The sequence below is a fragment of the Helicoverpa armigera genome, chromosome 7 (genome assembly GCF_030705265.1).
Source record: "Helicoverpa armigera isolate CAAS_96S chromosome 7, ASM3070526v1, whole genome shotgun sequence".
In the NCBI taxonomy this organism is placed as follows: Eukaryota; Metazoa; Arthropoda; class Insecta; order Lepidoptera; family Noctuidae; genus Helicoverpa; species Helicoverpa armigera.
The window spans coordinates 9118198-9140059 of NC_087126.1; the positions used below are offsets into that span (position 1 = coordinate 9118198).

Sequence of the window (21862 nt, forward strand, 5' to 3'; positions counted from 1 at the left end):
CGCTTGTGAACGCAAATTGGAACCTACTCGTTTCAAAAGAATAGGTATATAGGTACCTATCTATGAACTTTGCAGCCGTGAGACTTGGTGTTTTTAATTAAGTTTTAGAAAATAAGTGTAAACATGGGATGCCGTCACGACTTATAGACCGCGACTTCTCGAATGTCAGGTCAACAGAAACGAAATTAAGTAAATTTATACCAAGTCATATTAGAAAAATAAAAACACCCATAAAGTCAAATGTATCTTTATTAATAAAAAAGAGAAACACGAAACACTATGAGTGCATCAATCAATTAATTAATTAGCCCTGATTAGCAAAGCAATAGATATTAATTAAAAACATTAGACACAACTCGTTAGAAATCTAGATTAAATATAAAAAAACCGGCCAAGTGCGAGTCGGACTCGTGCACGAAGGGTTCCGTAAATTACAGTTAAATCAACCTATCTCAAAAACTATAAGAGATACTTTGATCAAACCAAAAATCGTTGAAAGAGTTAATTAGCATGCATCACCTCTATTTTTTTTAGAATTTTATACCCCGTAGTTATAAAAATAGAGGGGGGGGGACATACTTTTTACGACTTTGAGAGCTGATATCTCAAAAACCGTTCACTTTAAGAAAAATGTTTTTTAGAAAACTTTATATCATTTTAAAAGACCTTTCCATTGATACCCACACGGGTATGTACATCGAAAAAAAAATTTCATCCCTCAGTTACATGTATGGGGGGCCCCACCCCCAATTCTTTTTTTTACTATTTAGTGTCATATTTTTGTAGCGGTTCATACAACACATATTCCCATCAAATTTCATCACTGTAGTACTTATAGTTTCCGAGTAAATCGGCTGTGACAGACGGACAGACGGACAGACGGACAGACGGACATGACGAAACTATAAGGGTTCCGTTTTTGCCATTTTGGCTACGGAACCCTAAAAAAGATTAAATATTAAGCAATATTGATTCAACAATGATTCGTTTCAATAAAATTAAGAAAATAATTTTAACAGAATAATCAATGTAATAATATTTTAGAAACGATTGCGAAATAAACTGAAATACTTAATTTTATAAAACAGGTTTAAAACAGGTACGTATCTACCTACTTCCGTGAAAAAAATATAATCTTCTATCCGATATTATCATGAGCGAGCCTGAATCTACGCTTGGGCCTGAAAAGGAGGACAAAAGTTTTATTATATGAATTAAGCCTATTATATTGGTATAATTCTTATTACTAGGTTGTTTTCAAATATCTATGTAAATATTCCACTCAATTATCTTCATCCCAACAGGTTATGGTCATGGTGATATTCAGTTCAAAATTACCTATACCTACTCACTCAGATGCTTAATACAAAGATGGAAGGAAGGAAAAGTTGGGAAAACGGAGAAAAATAAGTGAACTGTTTTGTTTTGAAAGCGTAACGAACAGATAGAGATAAAGGTAGAATTCCGTGGATAGCGGCTACGACAGCCGCGCGCGGCTTACGACAGTCGTCGGCCGCGCGAGACAATAGTCAACATATTATGAAAATGTATGGAACCGCTGCCGAGGCTCGCGACAGTCGCGCGCGGCCGACGACTGTCGCAAGCCGCGCGCGGCTGCGTCAGCCGCGACCCACAGAATTCTACCTTAATAGATCGGTTAAGAATTAAAAGGATAATTGAAAGTTAAAATGTAGATAAGTTGAAAGTTATAAGGTAAGTAGGTGGTTGACATACATAAATTCTTCCAAATTAGCAGTCTTTGCAGCGTCGTAGAATGCTGGCTTCTTGTCCTGTGTGTTAAAAAAGTAAAATTATTGAAAATAAATAATCACAGGCAATTGGTACTCGCGTAAAAGCTGTTTTAAAATATATATTTTGTTAGGCCAGAATCTGAAATTCAAGCTTCGAGCGAAAGAAAGATGATAGAAATTAACAGAAATGACCCAATAACACTCACATAGTCGAACTCAGAAGTACTTATTATAGATTGTCGCTTGAAGGAAGTCATAGTAGAGGTCTTGATGCCAGCAGCCGGAGGCGGTTGAGGCGCCAGGATCCAGGCCGGCTCCAACCATCGCTCGTACAGGTCCATCCGAGCACCTAGAGGGGTCTCAGTACCAATGCGACAGTTATCTAGTATCCATTGCTGCTCACGCTCTGATGGGGCTCTGAAGGAAAGGAGTGAGTAAGAGTAAAACCTGTCACTCATTGAAGAATGAACACAGTACCTATATGACGTAACAGTCCAGATTAAAGCCACCTATTTCAATAATAATAAAAAAAAAACAGAACGTTTCTCTTGGCGAATCGTAGCGCCTCATTAATCATGCATTTGTGCTAAGAAGAAAAGGTATATTGACTGACACCAGTGTTCCAAGAAGCTAATTGCCAGATACAGAGATTGTATAAATAAGTAAAAGTAGCTTTTATTTCGAAGGCAAAAGTAGCTTTTATATTTGACTGCAGTGTAGACCTTTTAACACACTTTTGGCAGGTATGTGAAATTCCCTTACCTCGTAATGGCACTGAGATCCTCATACTTGCATATGACTTTAGTTATTGGATTGTAGAAGCCATCGCCCGTGTCATAATAACCCGGGGGTATCTCTTTTGTAGGTTGATCGGCAGTCAGGAATGATTTGCCAGCTGGCATCAAATCTATGTCGTATTCTACGGCAAATCTGTCAATTTAAAAAAAGATAATAAAATAGGATCCTTTTAAAGTAGGTACACTAATGTAATATAGGTATGAGAATTGAATGCTGAGAAAATAAGAGCAACGCCTAATTTGTTTCCGAAGTATGTAGACAGTCACCACATAAATTCAAGTTAAAGAAATTTATTACTTAAATAAGGTGCTTTTAAATGGCAAGTATCAAAGTAAAACTCTTCAAAAGTAAATAGTATAAGTACCTTCTATCAGGCATCAAGCAGTACTTCCAATTGTCCTCATTATGCTCCAGGGTATCGGAGAAGAGCAGTGACCTCTCGACCATGATGCCGTGATGGAACTTGCCACGAATAACGCATGTACCGACCTCGGTAGCATAGCACAGGGAGCCTTTGCCGTGCATACGTCCGTCCTTGAAACTGCCTTCATAGCGGACTCCTACAAAAGTTATTTGACGTTAATAGCCAAGCCAAGAACCTCGACCAACCTCATGAGGCTCTCGTTAGGCGCGTGGATCAAGGGACTGATTCAGAAGGCGGTTTGATACGGCGCGTATTGTGAGGAGTTTTCTGTTTCTGGTCCCTGACCACCGATACCTTGGATCCTGTGCCCGACATTGGTGGTAACCTATTTTGTATTGAGGCCATGCATGGTCTCTATCTATTCGTAGATTAAGTAAATCAAGTTCGAATTAAATACTAGTTTATTAATACTTTTTTTTTTAAGATGTGTGTGATCAGCGCATGCGCCTATTGGCACCTTTAGAAACATCCAGAGTGCAGTCCTTACCATTGGGAAATGTATACTCTCCATAGCCATTCATGCCCATATAGTCAAACTCGCCTTCATAATTGGAGCCAGTGCTGAAATCCTTGATCATGCGTCGAGAGCGGGTCGTTACATCCAGTGGTGCTGCTCTATAAACATAAGGAACCTTAGGTTGCTAATAAATAAAAACAATAAAGATAAGTTCTGGAATCAGGCGTTACTATGCCGAAATCCATGACATAATATGTTAGGGAAAATACATATGTATTTTATATTTCGCAAGACAATAAATCGAGGCTCGAGGATGCAGGATGCTGTATTATTTTCATTTATTTGTTTATTTAATTTGTTCTTTATTTCTTTAAAATATGCTCTCAAAAAATAATCAGTATTTTAAGTATCAATTAATATTACAGTTTCTAGCTTAAAGTGTAATAGCCTCTATTGAAAGTGAACATTGAACAACGTGGTCGTACTAGGACCAAATCACGTTCCATTGATATCATCTTCGTCAAATATGGGACGAGAGGATATTGGCTTAGTATTTGCTGTGTGTACTATCTACAACTTACTGTAGTAGTGTAAAAAGTATTGCGTTAATACTTACTGGCATTTAATTTCACGTGCACGAGTAAAATCCCTCATTAGGCTTTGCCACTGGGAAACGTGCGTAGCTTTGACGTAGCTGAAACGAATAATTTGATTATTTGCAGTTTTAACTATTATTTCAAAGTGTAATATGATTAATTTAAATTAGTTTACTTACGTGGTACCATAACTTCCCTTCCTACCTGTCGCCATGTCGTAGAATACTGCAAAAATACAAAAAACTACGATAAAATAAATATTGTGTCTCGCTAAAACTATTCTTATATATTTTCAAAATAAAATTTTGCTTTCAACTACCCCTTATCATTACAGTTAGAGAAATACCTGACAACCTGGTCCTGGGTTAAACCAGATGAAGTATTTAAGATATGAAATGGATAGTCTACGATATTTAAGATATTTGTACAAAAAGGAGTTGAAGAAAATTAACTTACCTTCTCCCTGTTAAGATATTCAGAAAAGTTATATCAACGTTTCGCAGAGTAAAGTATTTTTTCAATATAATATACCTACTATAAAACCTGAAAACAAATATTTCAAATGATATTATTTACACTAAAGTTTGTAAAGTTCATACAAACGTTTTGACTCGTCCATAACCCTTGTCAGTATGACAGCATATTTTTGCTGACGCTATTCTGAATTCAAAATCAGACGAAGGTAGGTAAGGTATTCAGTAACATTCCAAAATAACGATCATTGTCAGCCCAGAGACAACCTTTCTCCTCGATTTAAGGCTCCAGCAGACCGGATGCGTATGCGTAACCACGTCGTAGTCACGCGCGTAGTTACGGCGTAACCATGAGTTGTAATGTATGGAAATGTATGAGACAGGCCACACCGCTTGCGTAACGTAGACGTGCACGTCGTGACGCAAGCGGTGTGGCCTGTCTCATACATTTCCATACATTACAACTCATGGTTACGCCGTAACTACGCGCGTGGCTACGCTTACGTCTACGCATACGCATTCGGTCTGCTGGAGCCTTTATGGTTATTTTTACAGAGATGCGTGAGGAAGTGGAGGAAAATATAAAAAATGATATTTTACAGCATCGTTCTTCAATGGTATTTAGTGGTGTTCACCGATGGGACCCGGTTTAGGTGCCATCTGCATTCACGATGATTTGAAGAACATAGGATGTTCTACGGTACTCTCCTGAAGTCAACTTATACCAAAGCAGGACAATCATGGTGTGGGCAGCTATTCGTCTTAGCGATGGAGCCTAGCTGCTTTTGCGACGGAAAGTAGTTTCTTTATCCTTGTTTCTAAGAGACACAGCAGCCTAATGAGCCATAGCATGACATGGTACCAAGGCTAAGCTTATTTTGGCAAATTCTTTTTCAATTAGGTATATAAAACTAGTTCTCTCCTATGAAAGCAGAAAAGCCTAAGTAGCATCACTATGGACATGATAATAGACTTCTGTTGAACGACTGTTATCATCAGCTTGCTTTACGTGAAGCATTATAATTCAAGAGATAATTAGGAAGTATGTATATAATAAAAAACATGTTTACTTAAAACAGTTTATAGACGCTCTCTAAAAAAATAAAATATAAAAACTCTATAAAAAAGATAAAATTATCAAAAATACAAAGGTGTAAAAAATAATAAAAATAGATGCACTGTAACGTTACTAACAGTGCATTTGTAAATATTTTGCTCTAACTAAGGCACTATGTGTATGCATGATTTTACAGTTTTGTTCTATATGGCAATTAAAAAGGTATCTTTTAAACAGAAGTAAATCTTCAGTAGCTGTAACCCAATAACAAGAAGACTTTTACGTTTAATATCGTACAGGCCTTCTCGAAAGTTTCTCGCTTGAAGCGTCTGGGAAACGGGATGCAAACGCGGAAAAGTCGTAGAAAAGTGGACGTGACTCATCATCATCTGGCTGAAAATAAAAGAAAAATATAATGAAGCAGCCTCACCATTGATTGAATATTACGTACTAGCGGATTAGTAAGGTAATAATTCATAATGTTAGTGGATTATTTTCCACTATGTACGCTTGTTACCTATACTCGCGAAAATATCTTTCTTGAGTCCAATAAAAAAGCTTCAAATCAATGTAAGATATTTTGATACGAAATCGAGATACTAGTTTAGGTTTGTAAAGGAATGCTTACGCCATCGTATTCGAAAATCGATGGTTTCCTGGAAATATTTATCGGGGCTTGTCTTGTCCCAGCTGCTGCCGGTGCTGGGCTGGCTCCTGCCTTCAATATAGGATAAGTCCAACGCTCGTAAAGGTCCGAACGGGCCCCAAGAGGCTCTATGGTACCTCTGCGACAGTTCTTCATTATCCATTCCTGCTCACGAATTGATGGAGCCCTAAAAGTAAGCAAAATGTATTTCATCATCGGTTATACATAGTTATGGTATGTCTGGCTATTTTGAGTTAGGTTTCTATTCTCATTTTTTACTCAAGTCCTAAAGGGATTCAGTTCCCACAAACGGTTCAAATAGTCAGCATCATCTCCATGGTACTTCTTGCCTCCAGAGCATTTATAATATTAGTATTTAAGGATGATTTGCACCTTGATGATCTTTATTCTGAAACTTACCTCTTGATTGCTGAAAGGTCATGATATTTAAAAACGACTTTCTGTACTGGATCGAAGAACCCATTTCCAGTATCGTAGAAACCCTCAGGTATCTCTTTCGTGGGCTGTTCGGCAGTGAGGTAGGAATTGCCACCAGGCTTCAGCTTTTCTATGTATTCTATTGCAAATCTGAAAATATTATATACTGATGTCATAGCAACTCTTTTGTCTAAAACTAAAGAAAATCGGATGAAGTTTTGTGTAGGACTTTATAGCAATATAAGAATCTTTTGCGTTATCGAATTTAATCCTACCGTGTCACTAAAGAAAGGATCCTCAATTTGCTAAACTCACATAATACCTAACCCTCTTTTCAGGCATTCTGCTGACAAAGAATTAAATATAACAAAAAGGTTGTCTCATCATTTATCCTCATTAGAATAAACGGTATTTTTCGGGTAAAAATCCGTATAAGTAAAACAAATCGTTATGATAGGCGATTAGTGTGAGTTAAGGTAAAAATACGCGGGAAATGTTTTTGGCGCGCAATTCATTACCGCCATTTTTGTACGTACCCAACGGGATGAGATGTAATTTGCCGGTTATATCGTTATTACGCAAATAAAACGGTTGTTTACAGAATTAATTGTAATTTTCTTAGGTAATTGCGTTGCCCATTGGGTTACAACTAAAATTATTTTGGTCGTTACTAAATACGACAATTGAGATTTTTAATGCCAATATTTCAAGGTGAAACTCTTTCTGCAGCTATAATCGTACTTTGTAGTACCTACGATTATACTGTACTGTAGTCTGACTATAAGACATGTCATCAACACGAAAGAAGAAGAAGAATCGTACTTTGTGCAATGTACGGATTTATGATAATTGAAGTTTCCCTGACTGAAATAAATAAAGTATTTTAACATCAGGTAAGTATTAATTATTACAACCATACGAATGAATGTGATCAACGCAAATTGCGTACGTGCACCTAACAAAGCCGTCCAATCTACAGAAGCTGTTAGTTGTTGCTTCTATTTTGTTCATAATATCTGAAAACCAGTTTAATTAAGTTTAAGTGCACTTTGTACGATATCGAAGCAAATTCACGGACAATGCGAAGCGTAACGAGTCCTAGATTATAATCTAATTTCGCATTCAATTTGGAAAATGTTCCTGCGGGGTTGTACAACTTTCGGGTCTTTCGGGGCTCCAACCTCGGAACTTTGGTCTTGTATACAGATTATACGTCGTGCTGTCAAAACGAGAAAAAGGTTTCTTTTTTGTCAACAATCTCTATTATACAGGGGCTTTTAAAAATCCGACATACATACCAACACCGATTTACGGTCCTATTACAGAAATTGATATGGGTGGGTTAGTTACTGACTTGTGGCTATAAATTTCGAGAGAAAAGATCCCTGTTATAAAAAAAAAATAGTTTATCACTGTCAAAAAAAAACAATTAAAGAAAATATTTTACCTTCTATCAGGCATCGTGCAATACTTCCAGTCTCTCTCCCGGTAGTCCAATATATCATCAAAGTGCAGAGTCCTCTCAGTCATAACACCTTTATGAAACCTACCCCGAATGACTGCCACTTCATTGTCATGCGGGAATATTAGTTCACCTCTTCCGTGAAACAAACCATTTTCGAACGACCCTACATATTTAACACCTACAAAAAATAATCATTAATTGAATGATATTGCGATCGCGAAAAGGCAGGCTTCACATAAAACATTGGTATTGAGCAGAATACGGTTAAACTAGAAGCCGACCCCAACATAGTTGGGAAACGGTTGAGCTAGAACTGGAGTCACCTTACCACTAGCGAATGTAAATTCTCCATAACCATTCATGTCAAATTGATCATACTCCCCCTCATAAACAGTGCCCGTTGGGAACTCCTTCGTTACTTGTGCTGTTCGAGGAAATTCTAGTGGCTGTGATCTGTGAGCAAATAGAGAATAAATACCACAAAAAAGCCTGGCTTCAAAACCCTGTGCCGGTGCTATACCGGCAAGGACTTAAAGGTAAACAAATCCGCAGTTGTTTGAAAAGGCTCTAGAAGGAATATAAGTGGATTTTTGACAATGATAAGTACGCAGAATAATCATTTGATGAATGCCCATTTTAAAGTGATAGAATTACAGACTACTCGAATAGAAGACGAGAGCTATTTTAAATTTTCCTTCTCTTTCACTTTAAACTAGATCATAATTCAGTACCTGAAGGTATCATTTGTCTCAGAGGCAATGTAATTTATATACATATACTATTTGAAAACTAACTTGCATTTGTCCATATTCTTCCGAGTAAACCTTTTCATCTTATCTTCCCATTGCGATATATGTGTTCCCGAGATAAAGCTGAAAGTTGGTTAAAAATTAAAAGTGTTTATGATAAGCCCGGAAAGGAATCAAATATTTATAGACAAGACTTACGTAGTTCCCGATTTTGATTTCGGCAACATTATACTGAAAAACTCTGTAAAAGACAGAGAAAATGAGGGTGATCCTTATATATAGATAGGTTTATTTGATATTTAAGGACATGAAGTGCAGTCTTCATTCATTAAAATCTATTTATATTTAATACATGTATATTTGAGCACGCATTCGTAATTTCGAGAGACTTACCTTGTTGCACCCTTTTAAACTTTAAACCACAGTGTTAAATTTTTCGTGTCAAAATTACGAAAATATACAATGAATTTTATAAACGTTTAAGACGAGGTAAACATATTAGAAAAATAAAAAAGTATAAATAAAGTTTCCTTTCCACTAAATAAAAATGACATCTAAAATATTCTTCTGTATTTTGTAAATGTCAATCATAGACATAATATTAGTAAACAGGACTGCGCATATAAACCCAAAAAACGAGCCGAGTGAAACAGTTAGTACGGAGGCTGTCTGTCCCTTTCTAATAGGGTGACTATGAGATTAAGCTATGTGAGACAAATCCGAATTTGCTAAGATTATTAAACACAGATTAGTATTGAAGTTTTAACTTACGCAGTTTGTGACCTTAAGATACTAATAAAGGCTTTTAATAATTAGCCGAAATTAGCAGTATAAAAGCAGGAAGATTCGAAGTGAAGACTGTTTTTTTTGTATTTCTACTTCATATATAGACTGCTGAGCCATTTATGTCGCCTTTCTTAATTTTTTGGGAAGCTATAACAATAGTACAACAGTTTTAAAATCCATCACCCATATTTTGACTCGTTACAAGAATTCATGGGCACCCTAGTTGTTTGGTTTACGAAAATGTTATTATTAGCTAACCTGTGGAACGATATATTGCAATCACCACAGGATTCACTTTTGCAAGTAGAAACGCAACACTTTTTCACATTTTAATAGTTTAAATTGATTTTATATAAAAAAATATAAACAAAATTTTAAATGCTGATTACGCGCCAAGAATGTTCAGGGTTACCGCTAGAAAATAAAAAAAAAGTAAAATAAAAATTTATGTTGTTTATGTTTTAATAATAAATACGAATAAATTAATGCGATTGTTACTAATTTGTTGACTTACAATTGTTAAAATAAGATAAAAATATAAGTGATTCAATTGTTTTTTGGGAAGACAAAACTTTTGATCACAACATTTTTTTATGCTGGCAAGGTGTTAGAAAGAGACAAACAGCCTCCGTTCGAACTATCCCTCTCGGCTCGGATTTGCCTCTGTGTATTATGCAACCAATTTAGTACCTTATTGCGTTAGAATAGAGTTCATTTTCGTAAATATATATTTTGAGCGTGCGCAATCTTGTTTAGTAATATTATATGGGAACAAATATAATGACCACCATAAAATGCTTTGATACCCTAAGTTTTGCAACCAGAAATATCTACTGAACACCAGAAAAATAAAGTCTAAAAATGTAATAGTACCAGCTATTTTAGTCACGACTTCACTTTAAATTGTATTCGACCACCAAATTTAGTAAATGATCACCAACTCTTGACGACCAAATTAATGTATTATTGTTGCCTAAATAAGTCACTGTGATTGCCATAAAATGTAGGCTTATTACCAAATAAAGTATTATGATGCCATATTATTATTAAGTTATGTGTCCGGCTTGCAATGCATGCGTGAGTGTCAGTATGACGAGTGACAGGGGAAAATGGAAGAAAATGACATATTGCGCCGACACCAAGTAAAATTGGGAACAGGGCAGAAGAAAGAAGAAGAAGAATGTGTTTCTCAATACACTCTTATCGCACTGTTTAGAGGCATGCAATAGACAATTTTCCACGCTAGTTACATTTATTTTATCAGGCCGAACTTATTTTTTTGGAGTCAGTTTACTTAAACAGGATAGCAAGATGTAAAAACTTTTTTGATGATCATTTACTACTTTTGGTGATCATTTACTACTTTTGGGATAACAATGATTTTTTTGGACTCATTTTGCTTAAATAGGATAGCAGAATTTAAAAACTTTGGTTATAATCTTACTTTAAAATGGTGGTTTAATTTTGGTGATCATTTACTATTTTTGGCTTACGCATGATTTATTTTGGAGTAATTTCACTTAAATAGGATAGCAAAGTGTTAAAACTTTGGTGATAGTTTTACATTAAAATGCGAGTTTCATTTTGGTGATCATTTACTATTTTTGTCTGCTGTTTGTTACTATATCTGGTGATCAGTTAAACATAAGCCATATTATATCTATGATGTCAATAGACACAAAGAGGAGTATGCGGTAAGGTTTAAAAACTGTACTGGTTACCAACCTCTTTAGTTACTCCTGGGTTTATTATAGTTTACAAGGTACTACTTTAAAATGTTACAGCGATGAATAGAAAAACAAATTACGGAGAAAACCTTTTTATAGTTTCAAGTCGAAATTAATGAAACATAACAATTTAGCGGATTTTCTCTTTTTGACACAAAAAGATGCAAGCATTTTCTCAAATTTATGTTAACTTGGATCGCTCGAAACACTGCCAAAATCCATTGTCGACCCTACTATTTCGGAGTCACTCGAGTCCCTAAACTCTGCATTATCGTTAGCATCTTTGCTATATGCTTCAAACTCCATAGATCGATCTTTAGGTCCGTGGTAGAATATGTATGGTTTATGAAAGGTAAACTGTTGGCTCTTCGCGAAAACTTGCGAGGGGTCGTAGAATCCGTGTAGGGAATGTTCGGGGGACTGTGGACCAAACAGAAAAGGTTGCACGCGATCTTAATGGATAAATTTTAATGTAATCGAGAAAATTGGCTTTAAGAGACTTAAAAAAAACGTGTGTTTAATAAACAGATTTAGGTATCTCATTGTCTTTGTGCTGAGGTACATGATGTTCTGAATCAGCTACAAATAAACATGATCAATTCAATCAAATTGTCCAATGTAAAAGTAAATTCTATCTAGTTTAAATAAAAGACATAATAAAATGAAAAACTCAAACTTTAATCACATCTTTAAACACTAAGCATTAATTCATAAGAGCTAAACAAATAAAAATAAACTTCTCTTATTATAACGAAAAGAAAACATCTTCCCATAAAGTACTCTTGACACAAATTAATGATAAGCTTTGGTTAATTGTCGTTACTAGAAGAACTGTCTGATGGCGAGCCGACATTGAAAAATTTCGGCGCACGATGGCGTTTCTGAAGACAAGAGTGTTATGTCATCATATTCTCTCAATACTAAGTATCATAAGTATACTGGTGTATCTATAATATACTAGATCATATTGTTTTGTCGTAAATCCCTTTGATTAATAATGTGACCTTTCAGATCAAGTATAGATTTAGTCCACGCTAATGTAGCTTCACTCTCCACCTATCGCCTTGCCAAAGATTTGTTCAGCAATTTTACGGTGAAAGCAAGAGATAAAAAATAGACACACATCCGCATTCCTAATATTAGTTAAGATACTCAAATAACTTATTTAAGTTTCAGCAGGAGTAAAGATTTTTGGGTATTTGTCAAGAAAAATTTGTACTTACGAAGTCGAAATCCTCCTCAAAAATGGATTGTGACCTGAAGAAGGTCATGGCGTTCTTAATACCAGCTGCAGGAGGTGGAGGTTCGCGTTTCCGCAGATGAGGCTCTGTAAACTCCTCGTACAAATTCTGACGAGCCCCTAAAGGCTCTTCGGGGTTTTTGCGACAGTTCTCTATAATCCATGTATGCTCAGCCTTTAATGGGGATCTGAAATGTGTAAAAATGGGAGATGGTTTTATCGTTATCTTCGTAAGCTTTGTTTCTGGTTTTCCAAGTTTAGTCTTATTTAAAAAATTGGGGAAGAAAATACACGTACATAGATATACCTAAAACTTTCTTATTACCAAAATATAAGAATGAAAGTTTGCCTTATGAGGATAGATAAAGGGAGAAGGTCCATTATACATTTTGCAACTAGCTAATAATTTCATTTTTCGCTTAGCTTGAGTAACAGTACTTTCATATTAGTCAAATAAATTCTCAATAACCTGTACTTCGCGAATGTTTACCGCGTTTACTGGCGATCCTAATGTTTTTGTTATCTAATGCCATTAGTGTAGCCTTACATACAAGAGTCGAGGTAATTACAACATATTCAGTGCCCACACAACGTGGGTGGCGTGTAATGTGTCCCGTGATGGCCTAATTGTCACAAACGACACGGCCACGGACTCTCGTCTCATTTCCACGAAAAAATGGGTCCCAAGACAGTGCCTTGGGGAACCCAAAGTTTAAGTACGGTGTTTATGTTATATGATAAAAGTTTTATTGAATATAACTATTCTGTCAAATTATATAGAGATAGATCTAACTCACGAGACTTATACATTAATGCCCGTTTTCACCAACGAATACCTAAATTTAGGGAGCATTTACGGAACACTTAATAAGAATTTCATTTTCACCAAAGCCTAGGTGTCAATTTTAACCTAAAAATTTCACTTAAACTTGGGAGCCCGATTGATGCCTGCTTAAACAACTCCTATCATTATCATTACAGAATACAAACATATTTTGAACCGTTTCTGGCGATGGATAGTGAAATGTACCTTTATATGTTATGTAACACCAAAAATACCATGTTTAAAAAGCAAAAAAAAAATGAAACGTAAACTTTTAGAAAGTTTAGAAGCTGTGGAGGTTGTGGATATGTAAAATAATAATCATTAGAAGACCACGTACCTATCTTACGTGAAAGAGCAGATGTCTGAGAAAAAAGTACGATGATCATGACTTTTTTATAAGATTATAGGTTATCACTTGCTATGAATGCACTTGCTAGGTCGTGATGTCGCTGAATTATTCAAAAATAGGAAGTCCTGCATGTCCATAAATATACAGACCATAACAGATGCAAATCTGGTAATCACTGATGTAGTTTCGCGGTGGCCGGGACAACTATAGGCCTATTCAGACCTAAGCGGTATTCGCTACCGTCTACGGCAGAGAAAACCCTGTGGGTATGCGGTAATATGACTGTTCAGACCTAAGCGGTATTCGCTACCACCTGCGACAGAGAAAACCCAGTGGGTATGCGTTAATATTACTGTTGATGTTCGGGATGCATGCCGCTGCTGCCGCGCGGTATGTACTTCTACCCACAGCGGCAGTGGATATCGCTCAGGTCGCTCTAGCCGCGTAATAGTTATCGGCACGGATATTGAGCCCTGACCTTCACCTGCGCAGAAGCCATTTATTGGTTTATTGCCTTGTGTACAGTGCGCAAAGCGATCCCCACTTTTCCGCCGAGAGCTCAATATCCGTGCCGGTAACTATACTTGATACTAAATACCTGAGCGAAACCGGCGCGGTATCTACCTCTACCCACAGCGGCAGCGAATATCGCTCAGGTTTGAATAGGCCTCAAATACCAAAAGTGCAGTAGATACCAATGATTCGAAAATGGTGAATATGGAGGAGCCTATCTCCTAGGTGATAGGGGATACCCTCTGGAGGTAAGAAGTAGGCTAACATTGAACATAATAAATTATGTAAATTAAAACAAAGATAGTAAACAAATATTTTAATATTAGTCCTCATATGATGTACCAAACATTATCATCATCCTCCTGCACCAATTCAATTTGAGGTGGGCTGGGCGCAGCATGTTTTTACACGTCTTTCCAATTCTCGCACCACCTGAAACTAAATAAATATATAATTTTAACCCCATACTTAAATCCATCAACTCATGGAGAACAAAAATACAATGAAGCCGACAGTAAAACAAGGAACACAGTTGTACGGCAATATCTTAATACACTATATTATTATACACAGATATTATTCACATTTACCTGTAAAGGGTTCCTGTCGCATTAAAACTATTTGTGACTGGATCCAAGCTTTGTTTTTGGCTTCGTTCGTGGTCCCATCCGTTTTTTGTTTAATATTGTGTCTCTATGAGACGTCAGCAATTTCACTAGCTTGTCTTTTTCTTCTGCAAGAAAGGTTTATCCTCGTTTTCTCTTCTCTGCCAAAATAAACTTATCTATTCAACAATAATAAACCCAAAATTAACCTCACTCTATGTACACATACACATCAGTCAATTTGACAAACGCGCGAATGACATAGGTAAAAATTCACCTATAGAAAACCTCTTTACTGTTTTATTGCATAAAACATAGCGTAATGTAGTTTAAGTTAAATTAAAATAACATCACAAGAAAAAAAACTCACAGGCTTTAGTAATATATACTCGATAGACGTTTATTTCTTAAGAAGTACAGAAAAATCATTTTATCGATAAAATATCGACTTTGCATTATCGTTTGTAGAACTAGTAATCTGTCACTTACTTAAGGGATCCATGTACAAGTGTGGTGAAAATGAATTTAGGTAGGTGTCAAATTGGGAGGGATCCTTACTAAAAGTAGCATTTAGATAGGGAAACGGTAAGAGGTTGTTGGTGAAAACGGGCATAAGTATTTCTGTATCCAGTTCTAAAATGGCAAAATATTTTTTTCAGTTTTGACATCCCTTCAGATTACGACTGGCAGCTATTGTAATATTACATTCGTGTGCAACAAAGTGGTAAGATAAATGAAAGCTCAACAGTATCGCATAAAAATGCTGCTATTTTTCTCTGTTATTTATTCGAAGAATTACGTCTCAAGAAAGGCTAAACAAAGGGCGAGCAATAACGGTGTAAGCTGCATAAATATTTCTACGTCTTAGCGGTACGTTTATATGAATACTTTTATATTTTATATCTATGTGGCGTTTGGTAACTACATCTATATATATAATAATATGAAATACAAGCTCATCATCTCTCGAGCCTCTTTTCCAACTATGTTGGGGTCGGATTCCAGACTAACCGTATGCAGCTGAGTAGTTTACCCAGCCACCCGGGCAACCCAATAGCCCTTGTTAAAATCTGGTTGTCAAACTTACTGGTCTCTGATTACCCGTAACGACTGCCAAACATGTTCAATGATACCAATGGCAATAACAAGCTAAGATTAATAAAAGGTCGGTATTTATCTTTCTCAGTTATTGATTAGAAGGCGACAGCTTTGATGTAAAGAGGAAAGTACGTTTTCAAATAAATAGACATATTCAAATGAATATTGGTTCCGGGAATTAATGAATTATTACTTTGAAGGTTGATATCAACATTTCCGAACAGTCATTATTATGATGAGTAGGTAGGTATTTGTGAGCCTCTGATGTATGTCCCAATGGAATATAATTAGTCGCCGATTCGGATCTTCCTCGCATTGTGGAGTTTGCAAAATGTACTTATGCCAATTAAGTACTTAAAAGCTTTTTCGAAAAACCATAAAGCCATGGCATGAATACTGGGGTATGTTATTTTTATTTTAGTATTCGGTTCTAGCAATAACCATGAATTTATTAGAAAGTACGTTAAAGGTAGCGGGGCGCCAATTAACAAGGCTATTGGGGTGTGTTTCGAAGGACCTAAAGGCCCAGACTCCACTAAAGCGGAGGAAGTTTTTAAACAACCGTTGAGTGGGCAGAGACGAGATGTTTAAATTATAAAATTTTATTGGTTTTATTTTCATGTGTTTGCGTTGGTGAAGTCTGAGCCTAATAATGTAAAGTTCCTCAGTGCCACGGCTGGAATATCCTTAACTTCGAATAGTTTCGCTTTCACTCCAAAATTATTGAAGTTATTTAGATGAAATTCGCGAATGTCTAAAGCCTGAGTATCTTATTTATTATGCAGGTGAACTGACGCGTAACAGCTGGTATGAATTATTGGGGATATTTGAGTATTTCCAATAAATTCAAATTTAATGCAAACTATTAATTAGCTTTTCGGTGTGATGTTGCTAATGTGGTTTGATTAGAGGTTTTCGTTGTTAGCCATATTGTTGTTTATTATGATTATAAATTATTGGTTTGGGTGAAAATTTTAAATATTTAAGAGTATGAACGTCTGGAGCAAAAAGATAACAAGTTAACTGGAATAAGGCTTTTGTAAATGATTGAATGTAGGATTTCCTTCCACTGTTTGATAAAATTTGTATTCTTAGAATGTTAAGTACAAACAGGAAAATCTTTGGGTTTCTCAAATGTTTTCTTGTCAGTTATCTTTGTTAAAACCCTCTTGAATCGTATTTGGAATATTTTATGAAAGGCCGAGTATCGGTATCAGTGAATATTTTCCAATATTTTGTAAGGAGTCTATTTTGAACTTGTGCACGATATTTTAAGTCATGCATGAGCATGAACCGAAGATTTTGGAATATGTAAATTATTTTGCTTGAAATTCTTAAGGATATACAAACAAGGGTCAAGGGTACTTGTTCCCACTTTCGTTCCACGATTTCCTAGAAGTCACGCTTGCTTGTGACGTCATCACAGTCAAGCTAAAGTCGTGCCACGTTTATGGAGAGCGATATGAATAATTGGAACTTGATTGTTCGGTAATTTGCTCAGACTTCAATACGATTAGTTTTCCAACTGAATTGTGGTTACGACAAGCAATAACCTGGTCATTGCTCTCTGGTTTAGACATTTGTATTTTGATACTTTCTGCTATGAGTAAACTGAAGTTGAAAAAGTTTTACAGCCAAGGATACATAGGTTATGGTTTGGGAAGTCGGCTTTTTTTGACAGAACCGAGGAGCTTTCTATATTTTTATCCTATTGTAGTTTAAATGTACATGAGCTATTTGAACAAAAAAGACATGTACCTACCTATTCAAATTAAGTTCAATTTTGTCTATCAACTTTTATTTACACAATTATTCGTAGCAGATCTTAGTTAGCTTAACCTCTTCCTTCAATATGTCATTAAAATATATTTTTTAATGGTACTAGATTCAATGGCTTACCTGTGTATGGAAGAGAGATCGTCATACTTATAAATGACTCCAGTTTTAGGATCATAGAACCCTTCCCCATTGTCATAGTATCCATAAGGTATCTTCTTCGTCGGTTGATCGGCTGTCAGGTAAGACTTGCCAGCAGGCTGCAGCTCTATGTCATATTCTATCGCGAATCTGTAAAAAGGTGGAATTTATAATTAATATTGATACTTTTTGAACATTAAATATGTCATAGATTACTATCACTTACACACAATAGTCTCTTGGACCGATAGCAGTTAAAGGTTTAATCTAATGCGTAAGAATAACTATTCCTGCTAATATCGATTATGCAAATGTAGGTAAATGGTGAATAAATCATGAGTATATGGTAATCATTAATTCAAAAAACTTCTTAATTGCCTCGAATGAAAGTTGGTGCGAGAAAATGTTAATTTTCCACCCAAGTCATTTGCACATATTAAATTAGCAACTTCATGACAAAGGTTAATTAGTAGGATTGTGTTTTTGAAATAATAATGTGAGTTAACTGACATGAACGTCGACTACGACTGAATTTAAATATTTATTGTAATTTTGAAATCAATGACAATAACTTTAAAAGGCTCCATTACTTTAATCGCCGGTTCTTCCAATTACTTATAAAATATCTGATAGCCTATCAGGAACTTATCTTTCAGATAGACTGTATCGGATAGCCATATCTGGCAGAAATTACAAGAAGCCTTTATCTAGCAGGTTAACCACAGGGTAACTAACTGACACTTTTTCGGTAACCAGTTTGTTTTAGAACCACAGATACTTATATTTTTTTTTCAACGGTTGGCAATATCAACATCACACCTACAAGAAGAATATAAAAAAAACTATATACCTTCTATCTTGCTTAGAGCAGTACTTCCAATTCTTCTCAGAGTACTCCACGCTGTCGTTGAAGACCAGGGTTCGTTCCGTCAGCTCTCCCTTGTTCCATTTCCCTCGTATGCATACACCGCCACTGTATCGAAGCTCACCTTTGCCGTGGAACATACCTTCTAGGAAGTCACCTTCATATGTTACACCTGTTTAATATATTTAATTATTGTTATAGAAGCTTTGTTCATGACCATCAGCCTTTTGATTGTCCTACTGCAGGACACAGGCTTTGTCTCACACGGAGAAGTATTAAACTTCTATGCGGGTTGGTAATTTCAGAGTTTGTATACTGGACTAGATTAGATTTTGTATGGTTGTTAAAGGACGAAGACCTGTTCCAATCGATCCTTTTTAAAAATTTTACTGTGGAAATTTTACGGCTGAGACGATGATAAAAGGCTTAAACTATCATGGTCAATGTTCAATAGGTTAGTTCTCAATTCTTATATAAAAGTGTATATAAAAGTACAACGAAAAATAAATATTTATTTGCAAATCACGTTATTGACAAAATAAGGACAAAAGCACCTGTTTACCGTTCAATGGAAAATATAAAATTATTATGTCCCACCATTAGGAAAAGTATATTCTCCAAAACCGCTCATTCCGAGCACATCCCACGTGCCTTGATACTGTGATCCCGTCGGGAAGTATTTGGTAGACCGTTCAACGCGCGGTATGTCCACTGAGGCTACCCTGGAACAAATTGAGGGTAAAGAAAAAGTATTCATTCTGAACACGCACGTGAAATGGACAAGTAATTGTAATGGCGTGGTTTATGAAAATGAAAAGATGCGGAAAACGTACCCCGCGCTGTATAGTTAAATAGGTATACCTATATTTATAGTTCAGGCACCTATAATAGTTTTTAGATTTCCACTAGGATTATAGATTTATGAAATAATGTAGTGAATAGCTTTGTGTCGATAATTGTGTTACTTACTTGCATGTGTCTTTATGAGCTTCAGAGAATTTCCTCATAAGCTCTTCCCATTGTGATAGTCTTTTCTCTGTTACATAGCTGAAAGCAATCGATATTAATAACACTTTGAAAAAAGGACGTAAGAGCATATAATTTGATCAGCGAAGAAGTGTCAGTCAATAAGTTCATGCACAATATTTTTATAGATGCATGCTAGGTGCCTTTGAGTGATTTTGATGTTTAAAACAGGTAAAACTGTGGGCATAAACTAGTATAAAATTAAACACATAATTAACTGTATAACACCAGTGTACTTAATAACGGTAACTTAAGCTGCAAGCAATGCAACTGAGCCAAAGCAAATAGGTACAAGTGCGTCCTATTTCGGCGCAGACGCCCAAACTTTGGCTAAGTCTTACCAAACTGTAAGTTTGTGGCAAGCTTTATTTACATTCTATATTTGATATCCTTGTTTGTTTCGGATTGTATGCTTTGCCAGTTCGTGTGTACTCCCATTAGTTGTTGCAGTTTGAATAATAAAGCTTTTGTATGAACTGAACTGGCTACTTGATTTTCTGGGTGAATTAAAACCTTATTAATGTTGTTGTAATTAAGCAGATGGATTTTTAAACTTACCTAGATCCCATGCTCGGCTTTCTCGACATTGTGCAGAAATCTGGAAATAAATCGCCAATTAATATTAGAAATACGCTTTCACCCCAAAACTACTGAATGAACATAGGTTTATTTTTAGCTGGCTGCGAAAAGTGGTTCACAGGGAACATGCGTCCTTGGGTAACAGCTAGTAAAACAAATAAGAATAGCAGAAATCATTGTTGTGTTTTACATTTCAATAAATTGTATTATGTATTTAAACTAATTTAACTTAACTGCATATTTTTTTAAGGTTACAAGTCTTCCTAAGTAAAAAAAATAGGATATTGTAAATTATTGTAGGTGAGTATGTATGTGCAATTATCGAGATTATGCAAGGCTTTGCGCCCCTAAGACGACCCTCTGACCCTTAATAAGGAAACTTGTTCTTCATGTAGTTTCTCATTGATTTACCTGATGCTTAAAAATAAATAGGCGCAGAGTTTTACCTTGCTAAGCTTATCCCAAAGAAATAAACCAAAGTTTTACTCCGTATCTTTTCTATAAAACAATACACATCATTTTATAAAACTTGAATACATAATATTTATTCTTAATAGTTCATAAAATGTAAAGTATAAATATTTATTTCCAGTTATCAGTTTTGTTTATAAACAAGCCATCTTGATTAGTTTTCTTTATTTAAAGCCTTTCTAGTCGCTGACAGCCAGACATAATAGAAACTCTTTGATTATTTACATTACCATAGATCAAATGAAAAAACAGAACTACCTAGAGGAATGAGTTCCGTGGAGATTATGACCTTTCTATTGTAATGTGTTATACTTTTCTTAAACTTATTTTATATCCCATTGAATGGAGAAATAGACATAAGTTCATGAAGAAAAAGGTTTAACCCCTCTGCTCGACAAGATTTTGACATATGACTTTACCGTTGATTCGGCGGGAATTTTGAATCGCGACATGGATGTCAAAAATTTGTACTAACTTTCAACACATTAATTCTAAAGTCCGTAATGCCTGATCAGAAGTATTTTAACTATAACTTTAGAGCTCACTTATTTGACAACAACGTGCAAAGGTCGAATGGAGTCAGTTAATTCAGAAAAAGATAATAATTACGGTGTTTTCAAGTCTATCGAAAAGTTAGGCATTTCAAATTTGGTGAAAACTTACCAATAAATAATCGCATCACTTTCTCAAACACAACACAAACGTCATATTTATAACATTTTCAATCCGTTGCAATACATTTCGTGCACTTATTTATGTTCAATAACTAAAAAATCAGCACATAAAATACACAATAAAAATGAACAATTTACAAGATCAAAAAGAAGTAGAGTTTGGAATGGAGTTTTTTTTTTTTTCAATCAGCGGTCTGCATTCGATACCTAAATCGGATATTTATTATAAATAATCGAATACCAATTTTTTATATACCTATTTTTTAATAGCAACTTATTTCAATTTTATTTATTAATTTTAAATTATAGGTTCAATTTGTTTTCGTTGTTAA

At 35.5% G+C, this 21862-nt stretch overlaps 3 protein-coding genes across 4 annotated transcripts; all 3 read right to left on the reverse strand.

The window, feature by feature from the left end:
* Positions 1-954: 954 nt before the first annotated feature.
* On the reverse strand, positions 955-4650 carry LOC110372985 (MORN repeat-containing protein 5). The gene is made up of 9 exons (XM_064035525.1): positions 4483-4650; positions 4206-4251; positions 4047-4124; positions 3461-3588; positions 2914-3109; positions 2514-2681; positions 1958-2168; positions 1735-1790; positions 955-1181 (listed from the first exon to the last, which is right to left on the reverse strand). The coding sequence occupies exons 2-9, from the start codon at positions 4238-4240 to the stop codon at positions 1139-1141; spliced, it is 915 nt and encodes a 304-aa protein (XP_063891595.1). The 5' UTR covers positions 4241-4251; positions 4483-4650; the 3' UTR covers positions 955-1138.
* Positions 4651-5809: 1159 nt separating this feature from the next.
* Positions 5810-9400, reverse strand: LOC110372675 (MORN repeat-containing protein 5). The gene is made up of 8 exons (XM_064035678.1): positions 9248-9400; positions 9053-9095; positions 8900-8977; positions 8434-8558; positions 8088-8283; positions 6623-6790; positions 6185-6389; positions 5810-5949 (listed from the first exon to the last, which is right to left on the reverse strand). The coding sequence occupies exons 2-8, from the start codon at positions 9079-9081 to the stop codon at positions 5842-5844; spliced, it is 909 nt and encodes a 302-aa protein (XP_063891748.1). The 5' UTR covers positions 9082-9095; positions 9248-9400; the 3' UTR covers positions 5810-5841.
* Positions 9401-11469: 2069 nt separating this feature from the next.
* Positions 11470-20993, reverse strand: LOC110372882 (MORN repeat-containing protein 5). 2 transcript variants are annotated; one of them, XM_064035593.1, is made up of 8 exons: positions 20832-20993; positions 20365-20404; positions 19750-19827; positions 19378-19502; positions 18766-18952; positions 17898-18065; positions 12591-12795; positions 11470-11787 (listed from the first exon to the last, which is right to left on the reverse strand). In XM_064035593.1, exons 2-8 carry the CDS (start codon positions 20391-20393, stop codon positions 11554-11556), a joined length of 1026 nt encoding a protein of 341 aa, XP_063891663.1. In that variant the 5' UTR covers positions 20394-20404; positions 20832-20993; the 3' UTR covers positions 11470-11553. The 2 variants fall into 2 exon arrangements, with proteins under 2 accessions (XP_063891663.1, XP_063891664.1); XM_064035594.1 differs by lacking the exon at positions 11470-11787 and adding an exon at positions 12025-12248 and having other exon boundaries at positions 20832-20989.
* Positions 20994-21862: the final 869 nt, after the last annotated feature.